The sequence below is a fragment of the Zootoca vivipara genome, chromosome 10, assembly GCF_963506605.1.
Source record: "Zootoca vivipara chromosome 10, rZooViv1.1, whole genome shotgun sequence".
In the NCBI taxonomy this organism is placed as follows: Eukaryota; Metazoa; Chordata; class Lepidosauria; order Squamata; family Lacertidae; genus Zootoca; species Zootoca vivipara.
In genome coordinates, this window is record NC_083285.1 from 842,122 (window position 1) to 866,247 (window position 24,126).

A 24,126-nucleotide genomic window follows, 5' to 3' on the forward strand; every position below is an offset into this window, starting at 1 on the left:
ATGGCCCGGTTTCAAACATTGCCAACTGCATACCTGACCAGTAGATTCACAAAAATCCCAGCGGAACACCGTTTATGCCCTTGCTTCATGAAAATTAAAGAGGATCTTATACATTACCTCCTCTATTGCCCCATTTACTCGGGCTTTAGAGATGCAATGCTGCAAATTATACCCAACTCTATAATCAATCCTGAAGATAGAGTAAAATTTTTGTTAGTTGATGCTAACCCACAGATTACCCATGTGGTAGCGGTCTTTGTGATGAAGGCCATGAAAGCCAGGGAAAGATTTATGGATGACAAAGTAAAGACCCCTTCATCGTCTGTTTAACTCGTTGCTTGTTTTCCTTCTCTTCCTGTTTTGTGGGATGCAGGTTTTGTTGGGATAGTATGCAATGAATTTTAATATTTTTAATTATTGTTGTGTTGAGATTTGTATACAGGCATGGTCCTCACAATAAGCAGATTTGTTGTTGTATTTACTATTGATTGATGGCTGTATTCTTAAGGCCAAACAGATGGACTGTGTCAGTCATTCTCTCTCTGCAAATTACTACCCAGTCCTGTCACTTCTTCAACCATTATTTGTGGGTAGCAGTTTAACAGAATTTACTGTGATCTTACATAGTCCAATCTGAAATCCACTGAATGTTTTCCATTTATTTCAGTAGCTCCAGTGAGTTCGCACACCTGGGCAAATGTAATAAACGTGGACACAGCAAGGAAGAAAAGCATTTGCAAGGAGACTTGTAAAAGAAAAAATGGAGTGAAAGGACAGAACCCCAGAGAGTGTCTAGGCACTTAAACAGCTATAAGTCAAAAGAGCTTGTGCACAATAACCAATTGTGCCTTTCTCTGACATAGGAGTAGAATGCTTTCTTCTATGTAGTCATTCTATATTTCAGAGGGATATTTTCCCTCTTGCTTGAGTGAAAAGGTCAGGAAGAGAAAGCAGAAGTGTGAGGGACAGGGGATATCGCGAAGTCCCTCCCCTCCTGAGTTCAAGCCAATCCCCGAGCACAGGGGGAAGCAGAGAGAGTTCCGATGCCAGTGGGGAAGCAGGAAGTCGTGTCCGAGGCTCAGGCAAGGTAGAGGAGCCAGGGTCCCAGGTGGGACAGGAAGAGGCGAATAAGGGCGGGAGACCCATCCCCCCAACTCCGGAATTACGCAGAAAGAGGAGGGGAAAGAGGATGGGTCTGCCAAAGCTTTTGTGTTGGAGAAAGACACGCCAAAAGCCATTAGGAGGTTCTGAAACCGACTGACCACATCACTCCGTGTAAATAGCAATGACTTAAGCACTGTAAATACGCAGCACCAATAAAAGAATAAAATGCAGAGCTGCGTAGCGTCGTTACTCTGAAGTAGTCCACTCCGGCCACTGTGACAAGAAGGATTGTGAGTCTAATCAAAATAAGAGAGCCTTGGGGAGGGATTTGGATTTCACAGCTCAATTACACAGTGATCTGCAATTACAGCGGGTTACCTCGAAGGTTCGATAGTAAATGCTCCTAATTCACAAGGTTGTTGCAGAGGTCACAGAGCACAATATCATATGACCTGAAACATGTTTCATAAATTCTATGAACTTAAATAGATGATTAGCTTACAAAAACTCCCACAGTCTTGCCAAGAACATTGCAAATGCTTATCTTACCGTATGAGCAGCTGGCCAACAAATAGACTGATATTTCCACTACAATTAATATCTCAAGTTTCCTTAAGCCAAGGATCAAACTTAGGTCAGCTCCAGTCAGCCTGGCCAATGGCCTGTGATGGGGGAGTTGCAGTCCAACAACACCTGGAGGGCACCATCTTGGCTGCCCCGTCTTGGGTGCAAACCATGAGGACCACCAACACTTCAGTCCACATTGTGAAAGACTCCCGTGGAAATGCTTTGGGAGAGTCTGCTACTCACTTTTCCATCTCGGTCACATGGTGTGTGGATTTGGAAAAAGTCTTTCTTTGAGCAAGGAGGACGTTCAACGCATTGGCTTGATCCTTCCTCTGAAAACAGAACAGAAACTTATAAGCATAGAAACCAAAATATACTTGGCACAGAATAACAGAATTGTAGAGTTGGAACCAGATCTCAGGGTCCGAGTAGAAGTCAAGGGTGCTCAGATCCAGCACCGAGGGACTTCTGGCGGTTCCCTCATTGTGAAAAGTGAGGTTACAGGGAACCAGACAGAGGGCCTTCTCGGTAGTGGCACCCGCCCTGTGGAACGCCCTCCCAGCAGATGTCAAAGCAATAAGGAACTATTCTACTTTCAGAAGACAACTGAAGGTGGCCCTGTTTAGGGAAGTTTTTAATGTTTGGTGCTGTACTGTTTTTAATATTCGGTTGGAAGCCGCCCAGAGTGGCTGGGGAAACCCAGCCAGATGGGCAGGGTATAAATAATATATTATTATTATTATTATTATTATTATTATTATTATTATTATTATTATATTCTGCCGTGGTCAGACCATACCTGGAGTCATAGAATCGTAGGATTGCAGAGCTGGAAGGTACTGCAAGGGTCATCTAGTCCAACCCCCTGCAATGCAGGAATATCAGCTGAAGCATCCATGACAGAGGGACACCCAACCTCTGCATAGATACCTCCAAAGAAGAAGAGTCCACAGCCCCCTAAGGGAGACTGTTCCACTGCTGAATAGCTCTTGCTGTCAGAAAGTTCTTCCAGATGTTGAGTTGGAATCTCCTTTCTTGTAACTTGAAGCCATTGGTTTGGGTTCATATCTCTTCGCAATCTCCTCTTTACCATGCTAAACATACAAAATTCCCTCAGTCACTCTTCATCAGGCTTGGATCCAGGCCCTTGATCATCTTGGTTGCCTTCCTCTGCACCATAGCTGCCAAGTCTCCCGTATTCCCCGGGAAACCCCCATTTTCCCAGCTGTTCCCAGCTGAAAAAACGGATTTGTTTACTTACCGGCTAGGGGAGGCTCCTTCTGTGCATGTCTGGAGTCTCTGGACATGCGCAGAAATGTTTTCTGGCGCAGCGGCCATTTTGGAACTGGGCGGAGCATGCTCAGAAGCAACTTTTGATGCTGCTCTGCCCAGTTCCAAAATGGCTGCAGCGCGACCTCCGGCACGGCGGCCATTTTGGAACTGGGCAGAGCAGCATCAAAAGTCGCTTCTGAGCATGCTCCGCCCAGTTCCAAAATGGCGGCAGCGCTACTTCCGGTCTGCTACTTCTGGTCCGATCCCTTATTTTTCTGGCAGGAACTTGGCAGGTATGCTCTGCACATGTTACAGCTTGTCAATATCCTTCTTAAATTGTGGTCCCCAGAACTGGACACGGGGCTTCTGATATAAGGGTTGTTAACAGTGGAACAGTCTCCCTTGGGAGGCTGTGGACTCTCCTTCCTTGGAGGTTTTTAAGCAGAGGTTGGATAGTGTCTGTCATGGATGCTTCAGCTGAGATTCCTGCTTTGCAGGGGGTTGGACTAGATGACCCTTGGGGTCACTTCCAGCTCTGCAATCCTATGATTCTATGACTGCAGGTATGGTCTGACCACGGCAGAATAGAACAAAACTGTTACTTCCCTTGACTTCTACTCGGACCCTGAGATCCTGTTCACATGAGCCTGGGACTTTCTGAATGCAAGCCAGATGCTCTGCCACTGACCCACGGCCCTCCCCATTGAATGCTCTATTGAGAGAGAAGAGAGATCTGGATTCCCCAGACCAAACAGTGTGCAGAGAGAGGTGCCACGCCATTTGGAGGAGACACCAGAGTCCAGCATTTCTGAACCAATCATCAAATCCTTTTCAAGGAGACCCTCTCTAGGAAAACTAGTTGCATGCCTTTGCTATCTTAGATTTAAGGGCAAATTCTCTTTAAAATCTCTCGGCACCACTTCATCTATGAAGCAGCCCTTTTCACAACCTCCTCAGCTAGACAAATCGCGGGACATTCTCATACAACATTTTGGGGCTGGAGGGGACAAAAGTAACCCCAAATCAGAATTGTACACATGGCTACAAAATCCTATTCTGACATGACTGTTATGGTTAATTTGAACTGGACCCAGCCTTTCAGATCTCTCCACGATACCTGCATAATGTGTTTCTTCCTGGCACTTGGTACATTCCTTGGCACCCTTTTCCGAGTATGAATTCCTAGGACAGACCTGGCAAGTGGAAGAGCCTGGCGTGTTGCTGAATGTGCCAGGTTTACAGGGAAAGCATTCAGATGTATAGGCCACTCCTATAAAGCAAAGTAGAGAAGCAAAGGCTTACCCCCAAAGAACAGCATTAGACCCAATTCATTAGGCTCAGCAAGACTTAAGGAAAGAAGTATCCAAACACTGCATTCTTATCTTCACACTTCTTAAAAATTTCAGGATACACTACTTGGCTCAAAAAACACACACAACAAAATGCATCTAAAAATGTATGTTTTCAGATAAAATATATGGCAAAATACATATTTTGAAATAAAAATGTTTCAATATGTGTAGTATTTGCAGAAAGAAGGCATGCAAAAGTAACATAAAGTCTTGTTTTTTTTAAAAAAAAGCACTTATTCATTCACCCCTAGTTGTCAATGACTGACTTTATATCACGGATGCATGTTCCTAAATATATCCTAAACTATAGTGGAATCTCTGTTCCAAAGCCACTTGCCACAAGACAAGGAATGTGTGCCTGCCTGTAAGCCAAGAAAGGTGTGGCATATGAATTTCATTTTTATTTATTTTGTTCCATTTATGAATTGCTTCTGATGACAATATCTCAAAGTGATATTTTCACTCCCACGCTCCTGAAAATCCTAAATGCAAATCTTCTAGCTATAGGTATATTGGTATCACTGCAAACCTAATTATCCCCAGCAGAGGTCAGCAGTAGTCCTGCAACTGAGGCATTCCAAAAGCATTTTGTCTAAATTAAAGTCCGGTACAGATTGCGGTGAGAAAGAGGAATACATAGCACAAAACAAGACAAATTTGTTATTTATGTTCTCCCAACCTAAAGAAGCTTGTTGTGGAAAGGAAAGTGATACACAAGGTACAGTCATACCTCGGTTTAAGTACGCTTCGGTTTGAGTACTTTCAGTTTAAGTACTCCGCGGACCCGTCTGGAACGGATTAATCCACTTTCCATTACTTTCAATGGGAAAGTTCGCTTCAGGTTAAGTATGCTTCAGGTTAAGTACAGACTTCCGGAACCAATTGTGTGCTTAAACCAAGGTACCACTTGCAGAATGGTCTCCCTTTTGTTTTTCCTTTTAAATAAAAAAAACCCTCACTTTCTCATTTAGATGATGGTTGGCCCTGCCACTTAGTTGTGGTGGTTGTTAGTTAAGATTAGTTTGCTTGGGGTGGACGAATGGCAAGAGAGCAACCGCTACTTCCTTCTTCAGCAGCTGGGGCGTGGGAGAAATGTAGATAATGTACTGGGAGGGGCAGGGGGTTCACACACCAGTGAGATAACCCCACCCACCCTGGTGGATCTAGAAGGATCCAGAATCAATCTAAAGCAGCACGTTGAGCATGAGCAAGAATCATTCCAGACTGGGGGGGGGGATACAGTTTTTGTGCTGCAAATAGATTAGTGTGTACGCTGTTCAAGTCCCCCCCCCCCCGGTAGTCTAAGAAGAAATCCATAGGCTTCTGCTAGGGGTGGGTGACGCTTATGTCAGAAAGGGATTACTGTTCACTTGCTTTCCAGAACAGCATATTGTATAGATGTTTTGTCAAGGAATAGGTTTTGGGAAACATTCTGGGGCATTCTAGTGTTTAAAAGGTTCTCAGGTCTTCTCAAAGGCAGAGAAAGCACTAATGTTATTTTCCTGCTGGGCTGTCTCTAAACTTCAAGACAGTTCGCTCTGGAGACAGACTGTCTGCCCAGGGGGCTCCGTTATTCTCTTTCTCTCTCTTTCTCCTACTGCTATTCTGTTTTTGCATTTATGTTTGTTTTGTTTTGTTTGTTTTTTACTGCTGAAAGCTGGATTTTCTCTAAATGAGCCAAGTTTTGCCTTGCCTTGCTAGGGAGCTAGCAAGCAACTTTATGCCTTAGTAAATCTCTACTAAAGACATTTCCTGCTGCCTGTGTCTTTTTGGAATTCAAGCATTGCCAAAGTTCTGCTACTTTGCTGAACGAACAAGATGGGGTACCCCGAGTCTTAGGGCACTGGTTCTTGACACGTTTTACTAAACCCATTTCCTCTGTACGTTTCAGAGTAATCCCACCAAAATCCAGTGGAGTTTCCTTCTGACTTGCATAGAAGTGGGAATTGTAATAGGTGAATATTCATGTGAGAAAGCCTTTATTCTGGATTAGTAGATCCAGAACACTTTGTCTCTGGCTCTGCCCACCATCAGCAGGCGGCCCCTGACAGTTTGCTCCTGGGGCCATGTGGCCCTCGATAGAGAGAAAAGGTTGCCGACTCCTGCTTCATACCTTCAATGGTGATGTTTTTCAGGAGGACAGGCTTCACCACCTGAGAACTCATAAGGATTCCTGTTGTTCTCCAGTATAATACATTAGTGCCAGATTTCAACGTTACCTGAGAAGAGACACACACAAAAACACACACGAAAAGGTCATTCAAACCTCACCCTGATATGAACATGATATGGACTTGTGCGTACAAGAGCATGGGTTGACTCAAAGTCGGGAGCTGCCCCTGAGCACACAATGGTCTGACCCAGCACTTCCTAGAACAGATATTAAGAGAGGAACTATACTATCAGAAAGTCACCGAGCAAGGCCTTCCTGGATTATTTCACTTCAAATGGCAAATAAAAAAGTTGCATATCTTATTTTTATTCAGGCCTGTGGGGGATAGATGATAGGTAGGTAGAGATAGATAGATGATAGATAGATAGATAGATAGATAGATAGATAGATAGATAGATAGATAGATAGATAGATAGATAGACAGATAGATATTGTGATGTGGCTTTATCTCATCTTTTCCTCACAGCTCTTTGATGTGGGTGATGCTGAGAGACATCCCTGGTGACCACAGTCCTCAACCCAGGTGTTTCTCCTCCAAGACTATCCCTCTATCCCCAACCCCCTCGATTTAGAAATGTCTCCTACCAGGGATAAAGGATCTAACATGTTTCCCCAAAGTACTAGGCTTTTACATTCAGGAAGGGATGTTATTAAGACAGGGAGGTATTCCAAATGCAACTCTTCAAATGCAACTCCCCATCTGCAGAGGGGAGTAGAACAGTCCAGGAAGGACTCTCAGTGTCATTTTGCTGCTCATGTCCATCAGCCCAAAGTCCACTCTGCTTTACCAAATGGGGTCTCTTCCTCACTGGCCTCCTTCGATGTCATAATTACTCCAGGGTGTCTTCCTGTTAGGCAAGAGCAGTGACTTCAAACTGTGCTCCGGGGAATTTTGGGGTTCCCTGGAAAGATATGTGGTGTCTCTCCAATGAGAATAGGAATTTGCAGGCAAGTCTCCATGATGGTCTGCTGGCTCACTGCTCCCAGTTTCCCCCTCCCATGTGCAGCTGTTGGGGAGCCCTGGGCCGAGGCAGCCACCTAGAGAGGTGGCAACAGTATCAGTACCACTGTATTCTGCTCTGGTCAGACCTCACCTGGAGTACTGTGTCCAGTTCTGGGCACCACAGTTCAAGAAGGATACTGACAAGCTGGAATGTGTCCAGAGGAGGGCAACCAAAATGGCCAAAGGCCTGGAAACGATGCCTTATGAGGAACGGCTTAGGGAGCTGGGTATGTTTAGCCTGGAGAAGAGAAGGTTAAGGGGTGATATGATAGCCATGTTCAAATATATGAAATGATGTCATATGGAGGAGGGAGAAAGATTGTTTTCTGCTGCTCCAGAGAAGCGGACACGGAGCAATGGATTCAAACTTCAAGAAAGAAGATTCCACCTAAACATTAGGAAGAACTTCCTGACAGTAAGAGCTGTTCGGCAGTGGAATTTGCTACCAAGGAGTGTGGTGGAGTCTCCTTCTTTGGAGGTCTTTAAGCAGAGGCTTGACAGGCATATGTCAAGAATGCTTTGATGGTGTTCCTGCTTGGCAGGGGGTTGGACTGGATGGCCCTTGTGGTCTCTTCCAACTCTATGATTCTATGATTCTATGACAGCAGCTTCTGGCGAGATCTCACAAGAACGCCACAGGATCTCAGCAGAAGATGCTGAACAACCCCAGAAAGCGAGGCTTTGGCAGAAGGGTGGCAGCAGCAGGAGCAGCACTAAGGCATGTCACCCAAGGCGGCAATACGAGACGGGCTTCCCCTGCCGACCAGCATTTTATGTGATCTGTGCATGTGTCCAAGCACATAGGTGAGCATTCCTTGAATGGAAAAAGTCAATTGCAGAAAGGCTTCCTGAAGCTTGACATCACTGCACAAAAGCCAAGCTACCCCTGGAAGAATCCTCACACACACCGGTTGCTGCTTCAGACTTTGCAACTACCAAGGAGTAAATTAAAAAAAACAACACCCCACTGTTGCTGCAAATTCCAAGAAGTAAAACAGAGTACTTGAAAACAGTACTTTTTGCATTGGAGCAAAAAGAGGTCAAGGAGGCACAATAATCTTTGAGAAACCGCACCCCAGTTTTGTTGAACTAGTTTAAAGGACCTAGAGAGCAAACAATTCAGTCAAACATACTGACAGGTCTGCTTAAAACACATAGAGAGGTTTTGTTTTCTCCCCTTGCCCAGAAAAGAGAAATGAAGCCTTGCCCTGTTTACTCAGCTCCTGAGTTTGACAAGGAATAAAAATGTGAGATAAGTGTTGTTTAGTCGTGTCCGACTCTTTGTGACCCCATGGACCAGAGCACGCCAGGCACTCCTGTCTTCCACTGCCTCCCGCAGTTTGGTCAAATTCATGTTGGTAGCTTCGAGAACACTGTCCAACCATCTCGTCCTCTGTCGTCCCCTTCTCCTTGTGCCCTCCATCTTTCCCAACATCAGGGTCTTTTCCAGGGAGTCTTCTCTTCTCATGAGGTGGCCAAAGTATTGGAGCCTCAGCTTCACGATCTGTCCTTCCAGGGAGCACTCAGGGCTGATTTCCTTAAGAATGGATAGGTTTGATCTTCTTGCAGTCCATGGGACTCTCAAGAGTCTCCTCCAGCACCAGAATTCAAAAGCATCAATTCTTCGGCGATCGCATGCAAATAAAAGGAGAAACTCTGCCTCAGACCTACACACAGCTCACACAAGGTGATTCTTTTTCTGTGTGGTTCTGAGAACGATCCTTCATTCAGTCTCAAAAATTTGAACTTTTTATCTTTACAGTGAACCCTTTGGAATTTTGAATGATGCAGCCACAAGAAGCAAGTGGAGAAATGGTTTTGTTTCTATCTCCCTGCCAGCCTACAGGGACGGACATCAGTTGATCCCACCCACCTGTCAAAGTTGGCTTGTGGAGGGTGGGATGAAGATACTTATTAGGCAGAACTGATCTGCCTTGTCATTGGCTTATGAGTGGGGGGGGGGAGGGTTCAATCCTGCTTCCTGCAGGTTGTGGATGTGCAAGAGCGTTTTCAACATGGAACTCTTTTGCACCAAAACCAAGCAGGATTGAACTGCCCATGCATCAGCTGATGGGAGGGGGGAGTTAAATCCTGCTTCAGGATTCTGCAGCCATGCCCTAAACTGCGCCGCAGCATGTAGGGGCATGTAAGCTTTTGAGGGTATGGGTTGCTGATAGGGCATCAGTCAGTTCCTTGATGGGGTTCAGAGAACTACAGAGTGAAAAAGACATCGAATCACAAGATGATCAGGTTTCCACTATATCTATTCTAGGCTGTATCAACAGTCTAGTGTCCAGATCAAGGGATGTCATAAAAGATAAAGGGACCCCTGACCATTAGGTCCAGTCGCAGACGACTCTGGGGTTGCGACACTCATCTCGCATTCTTGGCTGAGGGAGCCGACGTACAGCTTCTGGGTCATGTGGCCAGCATGACAAAGCCGCTTCTGGCAAACCAGAGCAGCACACAGAAACACTGTTTATCTTCCCGCTGTAGCAGTTCCTATTTATCTACTTGCACTTTGATGTGCTTTCGAACTGCTAGGTTGGCAGGAGCTGGGACCAAGCAACGGGAGCTCACCCCGTCGCGAGGATTCGAACCGCCGACCTTCCGATCGGCAAGCACTAGGTTCAGTGGTTTGACCACAGCGCCACCCGCGGCCCCATTAAGGGATGTCATAGGCCCATTCTATTCTGCCTTGGTCAGACCACACCTGGAATACTGTGTCCAATTCTGGACACCACAATTTAAGGAGGAGGTTGATACTCATGTGCAGAGGAGGGTGAGCAGGATGATCAAGGATCAGGAAAGTGTTATGAGGAAAGGTTGAAGGAGCTGGGTATGTTTAGCTAGGAAAAGAGGAGACCGAAAGGAAATATGATAGCCACCTTCAAATATCTCAAGGGTTGTCATATGGAAGATGGAGAGTGGGACACAAACCAAATCAGTGGTACCTTGGTTTAAGAACAGCTTAGATTATGAACAACTTGGATTAAGAATGCTGCAAACCCAGAAGCAGGTGTTTTGGTTTGTGAAGTTTGCCTTGGAATAAGAACATGTTTCACTTCCTGTTGAGTGTCTTCCATTTGTAAATTGAGTCCCCCGCTGCTATGGGAAAGCACGCCTGGGTTTAAGAACACTTTGGTTTAAGAACAGACTTCCAGAACGGATTAAGTTCGTAAACCAAGGTACCACTGTAGCTTCTAGTTACAAGAAAGGAGTGGAATGGTCTCCCTTGGGAGGTGGTGGACTCTCCTTCCTTGGAGGTTTTTAAGCCCAGGTTGGATTGCCATCTGTCATAGATGCTTCAGCTGAGATCCCTGCATTGCAGGGAGTTGGACTAGATGACCCTTGGGGTCCCTTCCAAGTCTACAATTCTAAGATTCTATTCACCAAGCCATGAAACATTATACTCACAGAATGGGAGCCCCATTCGCCATTATCTGTCAACTTCATCCATTTATCGCTTGTGGAGTCCATCTCTTGGCACTGATCATTCTGAATCTATTGATTTAAAAAATGGGAGCTATCAGATATTGAGTTAATTTGCTGTTAGCCAGTAACAGAAGCAATATTTATGCAACACTTTGAATGTTTTCAAAACCCCTTACATGCATCTCCGTAATCCTTGTGCCAACCAGTAAGGTAAGGCAAACAGGTAAGGGACCCCTGGATGGTGAAGTCCAGTCAAAGGCAAATATGGGGTTGTGGTGCTCATTTATACTTTCAGGCTGAGGGAGCTGGCATTTGTCCACAGACAGCTTTCTGCATCAAGTGGTCAGCATCACTAAACCGTTTCTGGCACAACGGACAACCACAACAGAAGTTAGAGAACATGGAAATGCCGCTTACCTCCCCGCTGCAGCAGTACCTATTTATCTACTTGCACTGGTATGCTTTTAAACTGCTAGGTTGGCAGGAGCTGGAGCAGAGCAATGGGAGCTCACCCCATCGTGTGGATTCGAACTGCTGACCTTCTGATCAGCAAGCCCAAGAGGCTCAGTGGTTTAGACCACAGCGCGACCCACAACCCTTTTTACCTTTGCCACTCAGTAAACCCAAAGTGTTAAGCCATTATTATTCCAGAGTGGGGTGGGAGGAGTGTGAGTGGAGACAACACAGCCTTTCCTAAGGTTATTGAGTGAGCTCAGGACTCACATGATCTGCTATCCTCTTGGAATAGGGCAATTCCTCATTCACACAAGTAGGCACCTAAATCATGGGAGGAGTCTCCATAGCAGAAAAGGTTCTCTGCTTCAGACCTTCAGCCTCAATTTTGGGGGGCTGTAAAGAATGGAAAAGGTGATGAACTTAAGAGGGCAGGGCTGGCCAGCATAATCCTGCTTCCTCTCCCACACTTATTTACATGTAAGGAGTTGAATACTTGACCAGGACCTCTCTTACGTCCTGCTCTGCAGCAGCACCCAAAAGCCAGATGGATTCCTCTAGTCCTGGTACGGCAACCTGTGCCTCCCCCCCCCGCCCCCCAATTCATTGGACACCAACTCCCATTCGTCCAGCCAGTACGGCCACGGCTCAGAATTGATGGGAGCTGCAGCCCAACAAGGTCTGGAGGCTCACGGGCTTCAAATCACGGCTGTAGGCCTTGATTCGCGTTACACATGGGTGTCGTGCGAAACAGTTGGTCAACAGCAGCTTCAAGGCTAGGAAAGCATTGTACTGTACAATGCAATATCTAACTGAATTTGTGGAATTCGCTGCCACAAGATGTGGCGGTGGTCACAATCTGATTGAGTTAGGATTGGGTTTGCTGGGGGGGGGGTGGAATAGATACATGAGAGGAATAGATACCTGAGTGGCAGATCTTGGGGTCTCAAATTTCAGTGGCACGCTGTGTGACACCAAAATTCAGCACCCTGACGCCTCTGGCACTCCTTTCTAAATCATAGTTGCGGCGCCCCCCCCCCCCAGGCTCCATGCCCCATGCAACCAAACTGGTTGCCCCCCCCCCAATCTGCCTGGAGGTCTAGAGAGGACTGCAGGCATCTCCTTAACACGCAAATCCTGTGCTCAATGCACTGAAAGGGGACTGGGGTGGAATGGGGAAGAATGAGGCAGGGCAGGGGCAGAACCCCTGCAAAAGTGGGGATTCCCCCTATTACCTGTGGCAAAAAATGAGGACGCCTCTATGTTTATAGCGGCATGTCTCTAAATCAGAAGGCAGAAGGCCACCAGCACGGCCAGGGAGCAACCATGTGCTGAATGGGCCAGACGCCAGCCATTGTCAGAGACGAAATGCTGGCTTGGGCGGATCATTGGCCTGATGCAGCAAATAAATCCAAACTTTCCAAATATGCTTTCAAAAGCAGTTGCAATGGATACTTGGAAACTGAAAAGATGCTGAATTGATGCATCCCTCTCTCCCGCATCCTGGCCACCTGGCAAGCAGAGATGGCTTTGCTGATTCCCGAGTACCTTCTGTGGCCGTGCCTGAGGTGGAGGCTCCCCTGCAGGGCACTTTTACTTTACTTGCTAGCAAATAACTGTTCAGGAGAATAGCAAAATTGTTCAATAGCAGTGCAGACAAAATGACTGGCTATTCTGTAACAGCAGGAATTTAAGAAAAGTGATAATAACATGCTATTTCATCTAGAGCAGTGATGTTGGAGGCCTCTGTGAGGTTGGGGGGGGGGAAGCCTAAGTTTCACATTTCAAGCATCTTTGAGGTAACTACACTGGAGTAACGAGAAAGAGGGGGAGAGGGGTGCTTAATCAGAAACCCTAATGTTCAGAAGAATAAACCTGTGACAAAGTGAGACAGAGCATCTTCTAAGCTGACAGGGGCAAAAACCACAGGAAAGCTCCTCTATGTGAGCCATACTGACATAATTTATTTTTTAAAAAACAACAACATCCATGTCTTACATAAAAATTGGACCTTGCTTTATGGAGTAACTAACTACTGTACGAGGAAATAAAAGAGCTTTTAAAGGTAATTTTATATTAAAAGAACTTTTAAAGGTGATTATAAACATAATGGTGCCTAAAATAATATTCTGCCTTGTGAAACGAGATGCAAGAAGGTGATATGATAGCCATGTTCAAATATATAAAAGGATGTCATATAGAGGAGGGTGAAAGATTGTTTTCTGCTGCTCCAGAGAAGCGGACACTGAGTAATGGATTCAAACTACAAGCAAGAAGATTCCACCTAAACATTAGGAAGAACTTCCTGACAGTAAGAGCTGTTCGGCAGTGGAATTTGCTGCCAAGAAGTGTGGTGGAGTCTCCTTCTTTGGAGGTCTTTAAGCAGAGGCTTGACAGGCATCTGTCAGGAATGCTTTGATGGTGTTTCCTGCTTGGCAGGGGGTTGGACTGGATGGCCCTTGTGGTCTCTACCAACTCTATTATTCTATGTTGTATATTTCTATGTTTTTATATTGTAAATGATGGGGGTACTAGAAATATAAATATAATAAAATAATAAAATAAAAAATGTACATACATTGTTGTAACATTATTCTATCCCATTATTTTCAATGCAAAGGAAATGCAATGCAAATGTGGGAAAATGTAAACTAATATTTGTTTGTGAATTACTATTTGTTTGTGGACTGAAAGCAAGAACAACAGCAAATACAGATTCTATTCACTGGATTGATTTCCTTTCTGGACATACATAGCTGCCAAGTTTTCCCTTTTCTCGCGAGGAAGCCTATTCAGCATAAGGGAAAATCCCTTTAAAAAAGGGATAACTTGGCAGCTATGTGGACATAGGAGAAATAAGCAAGCATCAGCCATTTTTGCTCCTGCTCCCATTGCCATTGGAATTCTCTGACATCCCAAAGCGAGTCTCATGTTTGAGGAAGGAGCAGAGTCGGGGGAGGTTTGGGCAAGTTCAGACACCCAACCTGCGCATCTGCCTAAGTATGGAGCTAGTTGTCTGCATGTCTGTCTGCCTGTGTTTCCCCTCAGTGGCTCCTGGTCTACCTGCTACACTAGAGCTGCTCTTGCTTCATGAGACTTGAAGATGGCACCCCCAGAGTGCAGAAAAGCTATCAAGGATGCTTTGATCAACGTCAGCCGTTGGCTGGAAGTGATTCTTGGGCCTAAGACTCAGGCAGTTGATGCGTTTGCTTTCCTGTGAGAAAGAAAGAAATCAATGGCTGCCCAGCTGAGCGGCCGCTACAAGTGTACATCTGGAAGCAAATTAATGTAACTGCAGCAGAATCACTTGTGGCTTCCTTTTTCAGAATCTTAACGAGCCGCGACGGTTAAAAATATAGACAGTACCTCAAAAGACATCTCCCGCGAGCACGTACTGTCTTATTAGCGAAGGGCAATGGATGGTACTGAACCAAGAGAAGGAAGGTGCCTTGGGCGGCATGCTTGCTCTGCCCATGTTTCTGTGCCTGCCACATAGAAGGAGCTGGCACATTGAGTTTCCTGCCCACAGCGCTGCATCTCATTGTCTCCAAACAGTCTGCAAATGTTAATTAGGGCCAAACGCCCTCTGTGGCAGCAGCAGAAACAGGAGTGATTCATCCCTCACACAAAGCGGGAGGAACATTTTCCATCCTCCACTTATTCAGTCTTCCTCTACTTTCATCCAGCCACCTACACAGCATTGTTTGAATGCACACACCCCTCACTCCCTTGGCGTTTGTGATGCTCATTTGGCAGCAGGCTTGCAAAGGGCATCAGCACCTGACAAACCTGCCAGGGCCCAATCATAGCTGCCAAGTCTCCCGTATTCCCCGTGAAATCCCCGTTTTTCCAGCTGTTCCTAGCTGAAAAAACTGATTTTTTGTTTTTCCCCGGTTTATTCTGGCGCTGCTGCCATTTTGGAACTGGGCGGAGCATGCTCAGAAGCGACTTTTGATGCTGCTCTGCCCAGCTCCAAAATGGCTGCAGTGCGACTTCTGGCGCGGCGGCCATTTTGGAACTGGGCAAAGCAGCATCAAAAGTCACTTCTGAGCATGCTCCGCCCAGTTCCAAAATGGCAGCAGCGCTACTTCCGGTCTGCTATTTCCGGCCCGGTCCCTTATTTCTCCGACAGCAACTTGGCAGGTATGGGCCCAATGCAGATGCCTGCCCTGGTCTCCCTTATTTTTTTCTGTACCAGCACTCATGGCAGTGCCAGACAGCCAGAGTTAGCCACCCCTTTCATTTCCCACAGAACCACTGACCCAGCATCACTTTGGGAAATTAAAATAATGGCCAGGCCCAGCTGCCTGGCCCAGCCAGATCAGGCTTCTGAGTTCATATAGAAAGAGGACACTTGGCCCAGTGGCTGGCGCTGGCTGTGAGCTTGCATAATGTGCGAGTCAGGGTTGCCAGCTGTGGGGGCATAAAGGGGCTGGACTTTTTGAACACTGGTGAGCGGGCAGACATTTTTGGCTCCTGTGACTGCTGTCGGCAGATCCTAATGCCGAGTGAAGGAGTTGTGCAGGGAGGTAAGTGGGCGGGAGAGCAATGCCCACAGCTGCCAAGCTGTCACATTGCATTGGCACCACCCACCTCACCTCCATCGCCTCAGCAAAGCCTGCGGTGGGGGAATTAGAGAGACAGCACACCCAGGCACCTGCCAGGCACACATTCAACCATCTGGGGGGAAATGCAGGTGAGCAACATGGTCCGTCCTGCATTTCACGGTTCATATGCAGTGCAATTTGTGTACAGATGCATTTGGATGACTCTAACTTAGGTAAAACCCGAGGTTCACTCAAACAATTCTGGGAGCCCAGCCAAAATTCTGTCTTTCACACAAGATGCTCTGGAAACTGCAAAAAGAAGAAGAAGAAGAAGTCCGCAGCTATATCACATTTTTGTTTCAAGTCAGGTGCCAGCCCTCCTTTTGAACCAAAGCCAAAGGCAAGCCCACCCAACACATCTGCCTGCCAGACTCACCAGAAGCCAGTCTATCTCTTCCCGCCAGGGACTGTAAAAACAGAGAGGCTGTCAGGGAGCTCACCGGTGGGCTTCATTTTGCTGAGGAAGTTACAAGGTGAGCCACTTGTGTTAGAAAGGGACTGGTCCCTGCCAGCCTAACAGAGGCAATGGCAAAAGCACAGCTTAAGAAAGGCCCGCTGGACCCAGAAAATCTATAAAATTGCGGAGCCCTTGTTCACTTCTTGGGCAAAGTTCTGGAGTGGGTGGTTCCTAGGCTGCTGCAGGCTCTCTTTCCAGTTGCGTAAATAAAATGACAGAGTGCCTTAGCTCCAACCCAATTAATCCAAAGTGTTACAGCCTCTACATTTTAGAGCATTATTGGCTGAGTTTGGCCTGTACCATACCAACATCTAGATTTGTTGGCAAGTCCCTTTTAAACTAGCCATTGGCAGCTCTGTAGGATAAAAGGCTGTGGAGTTTCTGGTTCTCGGCATGAAACCATCATGTATTTTACCTTAACACATCCACCTGCATAATAGGTGTAGATAAGGGTCCTCTGGGAAAACTACAGATCAAGCCAGCCATGAACAGTATGAATCCACACATGGAGGTTAGACACATGGCCACTGGGATTGACACAGTCAGCGGCCTTTGGGCCAACTGCCACCAGTTGCAACAAACCCATCTAGAGGATACACTTCCAACATCCAGAATCTCCATGCATTCCCAGCTGGGTCATGAGTTTACCAGCAGCTTAAGGAGGGAAGGATATTCAGCAAGCATTTGAGGCAGGCCACCGGTTTTCATAGAATCATAGAATCATAGAGTTGGAAGAGACCACAAGGGCCATCCAGTCCAACCCCCTGCCAAGCAGGAAACACCATCAAAGCATTCTTGACATATGCCTGTCAAGCCTCTGCTTAAAGACCTCCAAAGAAGGAGACTCCACCACACTCCTTGGCAGCAAATTCCACTGCCGAACAACTCTTACTGTCAGGAAGTTCTTCCTAATGTTTAGGTGGAAGCTTCTTTCTTGTAGTTTGAATCCATTGCTCCGTGTCCGCTTCTCTGGAGCAGCAGAAAACAACCTTTCTCCCTCCTCCATATGACATCCTTTCATATATTGGAACATGGCTATCATATCACCCCTTAACCTTCTCTTCTCCAGGCTAAACATACCCAGCTCCCTAAGTCGTTCCTCGTAAGGCATCGTTTCCAGGCCTTTGACCATTTTGGTTGCCCTCTTCTGGACACATTCCAGCTTATCAGTATCCTTCTTGAACTGTGGTGCCCAGAACTGGACACAGTACTCCAGGTGAGGTCTGACCAGAGCAGAATACAGTGGTACTATTACTTCCCTAGATCTAGATGCTATACTCCTCTTGATGCAGCCCAGAATTGCATTGGCCTTTTTGATGTGCTTGAGACAAGATGACCAAAAAGCACCTAAATCATTTAGCTAAACTAGGTTGTAGGTTAGACTTCTCGGCATCTAGACACCATAGAAACACTTTCTCTGTGAATCTGGGCAGGACTCAAGCTGGCAGAAGCATAGTGTCAAGGGAAGTAATAGTCCCACTCTATTCCATGTGTAGATGAGGGCAACCAAGATGATCGTGGGTATGGAAACCAAACCTTATGAGGAAGAGGGAGTTGGGGACGTTTAGGAGACTGAGAGGAGATATGATAGCCATCTTCAAATATCTTAAGGATATCACATGGATGAGGGAACAAGCTTGCTTTCTCCTGCTCTGGAGGGGAGGACCATCCAAACTAATGGATTCACGTTACAAGAAAGGAGATTCCAACTGAACATCAGGAAGAAGTTTTGGACAGTAAGAGCTATTCAACAGTGGAACAGTCTCCCTCAGGAGGTGGCGGGCTCTCCTTCAGTGGAGGCCAGAGCCCAGAGTGGCTGGGGCAACCCAATCATATGGGTGGGGTAATAATAATAATAATAATAATAATATCATCATCTGTCATGGATGCTTTAGTTGAGATTCCTGCCTTGAACTAGATGACCCTTGGGAGTCCCTTGCAACTCTACAATTCTATGAGTCTATGCAAAGCATATTTTTGAGGCAGCTGTGAATCGGCAGTGGGCTAAATAAAATCAGTGGTCTGTTTCAGTATAAGACAGATTCACATTTGCATAAGCCTCATAGAGGCGAAGACACTCAGGATGCCAATAAACTGCCTCAAAAATAAGCGGTGAGAGTTCTCTCCAGAAGACTGCCTCTGCAGTTTAGCCTCAGTGTAGATTTAGTGCACAAATTCCCCCTTACAAAAAACTCAAAGAAGATGTTGTTGTCAATATACTGGTATTCAAAGATGACGGAACCCGACTTCTTCAGGTGCACCGTGTAGATCAAGGAGACAGTGCAGTCGTCCCTGTTTGACTCAATGTAATTCCCACGAGGTGTCCAGGACGATCTGAGCAAACATGAGCAGAAACAAGAATTGTTTTACAATATAGGCACCATAAATATCCATTTATCAGGCATATTTAATCCATTAGCTACTTAATAATCTCCTGCAGTAAAAATCCTGGGAAAATAAAGACAAGAATATAAAAGAGCTTCTCATCCATCACTTCTCTTTGTCTAGAAAATATTAAATTTTGCAGCTGATTAGTGTTAGCTACAATTCCTATACAGCGATGACAGGGAAGCAGTCACTGATACATTAGGAGGACAATAGAATGTTATTCAATTGCTTTTCAAGCTTTCTAGAAATAAAAGACATTTTGCAACTAACGTTCTTTCGGGACACCATTTTTCAAAGATGCAGTGGATTCCTTTCGAAAATTTGCCCTTCCCTATTGAAGCTTGGCAGTCTTGGACCTACAAAAATAATATTAAATTGCTTATCACAGCTACTTTTGAGGTCCAAGTGGTGGTGTCAACTCCTTGAAGGAAGACCACTCCATACATTTCTGAGCACCAGTCAAAGAAGAAGAAGAAGAAGAGGAAGAGGAAGAAGAAGAAGAAGAAGAAGAAGAAGAAGAAGAAGAAGAAGAAGAAGAAGAGGAGGAGGAGGAGGAGGAGGAGGAGGAGGAGGAGGAGGAGGAGGAGGAGGAGGAGGAGGAGGAGGAGGAGGAGGAGGAGGAGTAGTTTGGATTTGATATCCCGCTTCATCACTACCCGAAGGAGTCTCAAAGCGGCTAACATTCTCCTTTCCCTTCCTCCCCCACAACAAACACTCTGTGAGGTGAGTGGGGCTGAGAGACTTCAGAGAAGTGTGACTAGCCCAAGGTCACCCAACAGCTGCATGTGGAGGAGTGGAGACGCGAACCCGGTTCCCCAGATTACGAGTCTACCGCTCTTAACCACTATACCACACTGGCTCTCTGAGTGGTCTGAGTTGAGACCCCATAAATTGCATGAGAGCTGCTGGTTCTGCTGCATCATTTCAGCTCAGAGTGTCTGGACCTGCTCAGTGCTTGAACAGGAAACTGCTAGAAGACCATGTAAGCTACTCTGAACTTAGGAAGAGTGGGCAACGGCCATAGGGTAGTAGTGTGCCTATTTCTCATGCAAAGAGTGCCAGGCTCAGTCCCCAGCATCTCCCAGCCTGAAACCATGTGGAGCTGCCACCAATCAGTGTAGACAATACTGAGCTAGATGGACCAATGGTCTAACTCTGTACAAGGTGGCTTCCAACATCCCTATGAATATAAATATACCAGAGAACGAAAAATTGAAAATCAGAGGCACTGTTGCACCTCAGTTATAACAGTTTCTCCAAGCCTGTGTGTGCCATGCGCACACAACGCCCGTTTCCCCCCCCCCGAAGTCCTTACTTGCCACAGCTGTCTGCTTTGCTCTCAGCTGAGCCCATGGCTGTGTCCATGTAAGTGGCTACATTTGTGAATCCTGCAGGCAGCTCGTCCCATTCATCAAATTTGATCCCACTTCCCAAGGAGTAGGTTCCTTCGGCACATTTACTGCACACCTGGTTCTTCATTTCTAGGTATTCCCCAGAAGCACATGAGAAAGCTGAGAAGGAAAACATGCACAGCTGATTAAGGGCACAAGCAATAGGTCCATTGCAAGCTCTCTTCTAAACAAGCATTCAGCGACCCTCAAATGTAGAAAATCACAAATTTGATTGGCACCTGTTTCTCAGATCTGGTATCTGTTACAGGCAAGTTGTGTTATCCACAGCACCAATCTGAAAACAAATCTCGATCGTAAGAATTTTATTTCTGTAAACCAATAGCGGACGCCTTGTTCAACATGGACAGCACACAATATTTGGATCATCTACATCAGGCATCCCCAAACTTCGGCCCTCCAGATGTTTTGGACTACAATTCCCATCATCCCTGACCACTGGTCCTGTTAGCTAGGGATCATGGGAGTTGTAGGCCAAAACATCAGGAGGGCCGCAGTTTGGGGATGCCTGATCTACATAGTATAATTGACACAACTGGCAAATTATTTTCATTGATGTCACAATGAGGACAGCTTAAACATTGATGAAGAAACTACACATTTTAAAAATAAAAATAACAGAATTGAATGTTCATGGCAGTCCACACACCCCGTACAAATTAATTTCTTTATATAAAATTGTTGCTTCAAATTGTTCCCTTCAGCCTTTTGATTAGTGCAGGCTATAAAGTTTATTAACGCAACTTCTGACAAATTGCGGCAAAGATACTTAGTTTCACCATCCACCTAGAACAAATGTGCACTCACACCTTTTAACCAAAAGGTGCTTTTAATTTTGCAGCTAAATACCAATTTGTTTTTCATAAATAACCAGAATCTTCTAGTCACAAATTACACCATGTCAAAATGCCAGAGGCGCCCAGGAGAAGGAGAAGACAAGTTATGCAGTTAACATATTTGGCTGTCTTTCGAATCTAAAAGCATCCCGCACCCCCGGAGGCTGTCTTGTGCAACATGTTGGCCAGACATTCTTCACGATGCCCATCTAATCTCTGAAGAACCTGCTAACAAGGAACTACGGTACAAGAGTGCAGTTTACAGGCACATTCCAACCAAACCTGATTTTCAGGTTTGCAGCACATGCAGTAAAGCAGGCACGTCTGACTCCCAAGAGATTGTGATCTACTCCCAGTATTTTAAAAACTGGCAGTGATCTACCCATTGTCATTGGAGGAGGAGGAGTGTGGGTGGGTGGGTGGATTGCCCAGAGTTGTTAAGCCCAGAGTTGTTCGGCTTTTTTGGGGTAGGATTGCCCAGAGTTCTTCAGCTTTTATTTGTTAACTTAGAATCATAGAGTTGGAAGAGACCACAAGGGCCATCCAGTAACTTTCAGTAAACTTTATTTAACCCCATGATTGATAAGGGTCCTGCGATCTACCAGGATCAGCCAGGGATCTACCAGTAGATCACAATCTACCGTAGTGGTTGGACATGCCTGCAGTAAAGGGTGCCTACCCCATTCTATGCAGTGAGTCATCCTTGATCTGCAGGTGATTGATCCTTGTGACCTATGCGGTGGTCCCCTCCATCAGATGAACACTATGTTCCCACAAACATCCTAATGAACATGTCATAGAGGAGAGCCTAGACCAGCGTCAAGTCCTTAAGGCTCTTCACTGCTACAGGAGCTTTCATTGCTTCTTCATTACAGTCTCTTCATCAAATGGCTCAACTATTTCCACGTTTCACAGGAGAATGCTCTTTTCCTGTCACAATGCATATGGGCATGAGCATAAGTAGCTTGGAGGAAGCCAGCTGCTTGCCTGGTTCAATCGGAGGCTGAGCATGGCTAATGGCAAAATGAATCTCTTTTGACATCCGGGACAATCTGTGCAACTTGATTTGTCTTTCAGCTGGTAATTTGTCTATCACCAGAGACCTCTTTCCATGCTGACATGCCCACCGAGGTCCCTCTGCTCAGTTTGGGGAGAGGGCTGGCCAGGCCTGTTGGGCCTCCACATATGGGCCCAATACGATTCTTATTAACTTATTCATTCAATTTATATACTGTCCTTTATCAAAAGATCCCAGGGCAGTGTAGAACATTAAGGGCACATTTTATGGAGCACAATAATAAAAATATAATAAACAGCATAATCATTAAAAAAAAAAATCCTAGTAACAGTCCCCTGCCACCACAACTTTAATGTCACTCAGTTTCTGAAACTCTGTGTTGCCAAGTTATAACCAAGCTATCTTCGGTGGCAGTTTGCCTGTCCTTACTAATGTTCTCCTTGAGAAAATTCTGAAACCTTCCAAAGAGCTCCAAAGTTCCTCAGAAGAATACGCTTTGAAAATTCCTGCATTAAAAGCTGTGGCTCTTGTGCTACCCATGTATTTGTTTGTTTGTTTGTTTGTTTGCTTGCTTGCTTGTTTGTTTGCTTGCTTGCTTGCTTGCTTGCTATCAATCACCCATTTTGCACTTGAGGAACCCAAATTCTGCACTGTAAAAAGTGGTATTCTGCAACCTGTAGAAATGTTCTAGGCAAATGTCAATATGTATGCTGCTTCCGCTAATGGGGTAGCAAACACCCCAGCCTTTCCCTGACCTTGAATCATTTGGGATCAATTCTCTGACTTCCAAGATTTCACAAGACAATCCTCATTCAAGCCTATTGCCCCAATTATAAGGGTTGGAAACTTTTAAATTAAATAAATATTCTCAGGATACTTATTTCCCCCATATCAAATTCGATGGTGTTTTTTTTTTTTGTGCATAGCATCATAGAATTTATCACACCACTGGTTAAAGTCAGTATAATACCACTGAATGAAGACACCAAGGAATATCATGAAGCAATAAAGAATTAAACTGGAAAAATTAAACTCAAAATGTTCATATGAATACTATTACCTATAATTTTATTTTCCTGATTCAGCATGCCAGATCTGAATCATTTATATGGAGCTTCTTAATAGAGCCTGAATTCATGCTTCTTTCACCCCATTTATTAGAACTGCCTACACTCTTAGCCTCAATTGAATCTTAATTTTAAAAGGGTGCTTCTAAAATAGTCCAGGCTCTAAAAAAGCTCACATTGAAATGAAGACAGAGGTTGTGGACTTGGACTGAGACTCCTAATCTCAGGGTCGTAATCTTGAGCTCCACATTGGGCAAAACATCCCTGCATTGCAGGGGGTTGGACTAGATGACTCTGGTGATCCCTACCAACTCTACAATAAAGTTTACGTCCTCAAAAATGGTTCCTAAGTAAACTCACCAGTCATGGGATCAAAAGTCCTGCTGTGCATCTCATGGTAACTGTTTAAAGGTTAGATTACCGCTTAGGTGATGCTTTCCATCAGCTTTGGCTGATGGCCCAGGTGTGCTCCTGTCTTAGTAGGGACAGCCTATCTTCTGTTGTCTATGCTCTGGTAACCTCTAGGTTAGACTACTGCAACTCATTATACGTGGGGCTGCTTCTGAAGACGGTTTGGAAACTTCAGCTGGTGCAGAACTCGGCAGCCAGGTTGTTCATCATGGCAAGACGGTTTGAGCATAATACACCAATCGTGGCCCAACTGCACTGGCTGCCAATCAGTTTCCAGGCCCAAATTAAAGTGCTGGTTTTGACCTATAAAGCCGTAAATGGCTCAGGACCGCAATACCTCCAGGACCACCTCTCTCTCCATAGAAAATGTCCCAGACTCTGAGGTCCTTCTCTGTGTGCCTCCTCTACATGAGGTCCAGAGGGTGGCAACACAAGAACAGGCCTTTTCTGTGGTAGCTCCCTGTCAGTGGGATGCTCTTCCCAGAGAGGCTTGCCAGGTGCCTTCATTGCATATTTTTAGGTGCCAGGCAAAAATGTTTCTCTATAACCAGGCCTTTGGCTTCTTAAGCAATAT

At 45.6% G+C, this 24,126-nt stretch overlaps 1 protein-coding gene across 3 annotated transcripts in view; it reads right to left on the minus strand.

Moving 5' to 3' along the window:
* Positions 1-24,126, minus strand: part of ELAPOR2 (endosome-lysosome associated apoptosis and autophagy regulator family member 2) — a 106,759-nt gene that overhangs the window by 24,625 nt on the left and 58,008 nt on the right. The window contains exons 3-8 of one of the 3 annotated variants that reach the window (XM_060279475.1): positions 20,127-20,322; positions 18,610-18,757; positions 10,889-10,975; positions 6,409-6,514; positions 4,061-4,213; positions 1,915-2,003 (exon numbers count right to left, since the gene is read on the minus strand). In XM_060279475.1, the coding sequence (XP_060135458.1) occupies positions 1,915-2,003; positions 4,061-4,213; positions 6,409-6,514; positions 10,889-10,975; positions 18,610-18,757; positions 20,127-20,322 (779 nt within the window). Of the gene's footprint in view, positions 1-1,914; positions 2,004-4,060; positions 4,214-6,408; positions 6,515-10,888; positions 10,976-11,082; positions 11,597-11,629; positions 11,926-18,609; positions 18,758-20,126; positions 20,323-24,126 lie in introns of those variants that run through there. The other 2 variants (XM_035128037.2, XM_035128036.2) reach the window with 2 other exon arrangements.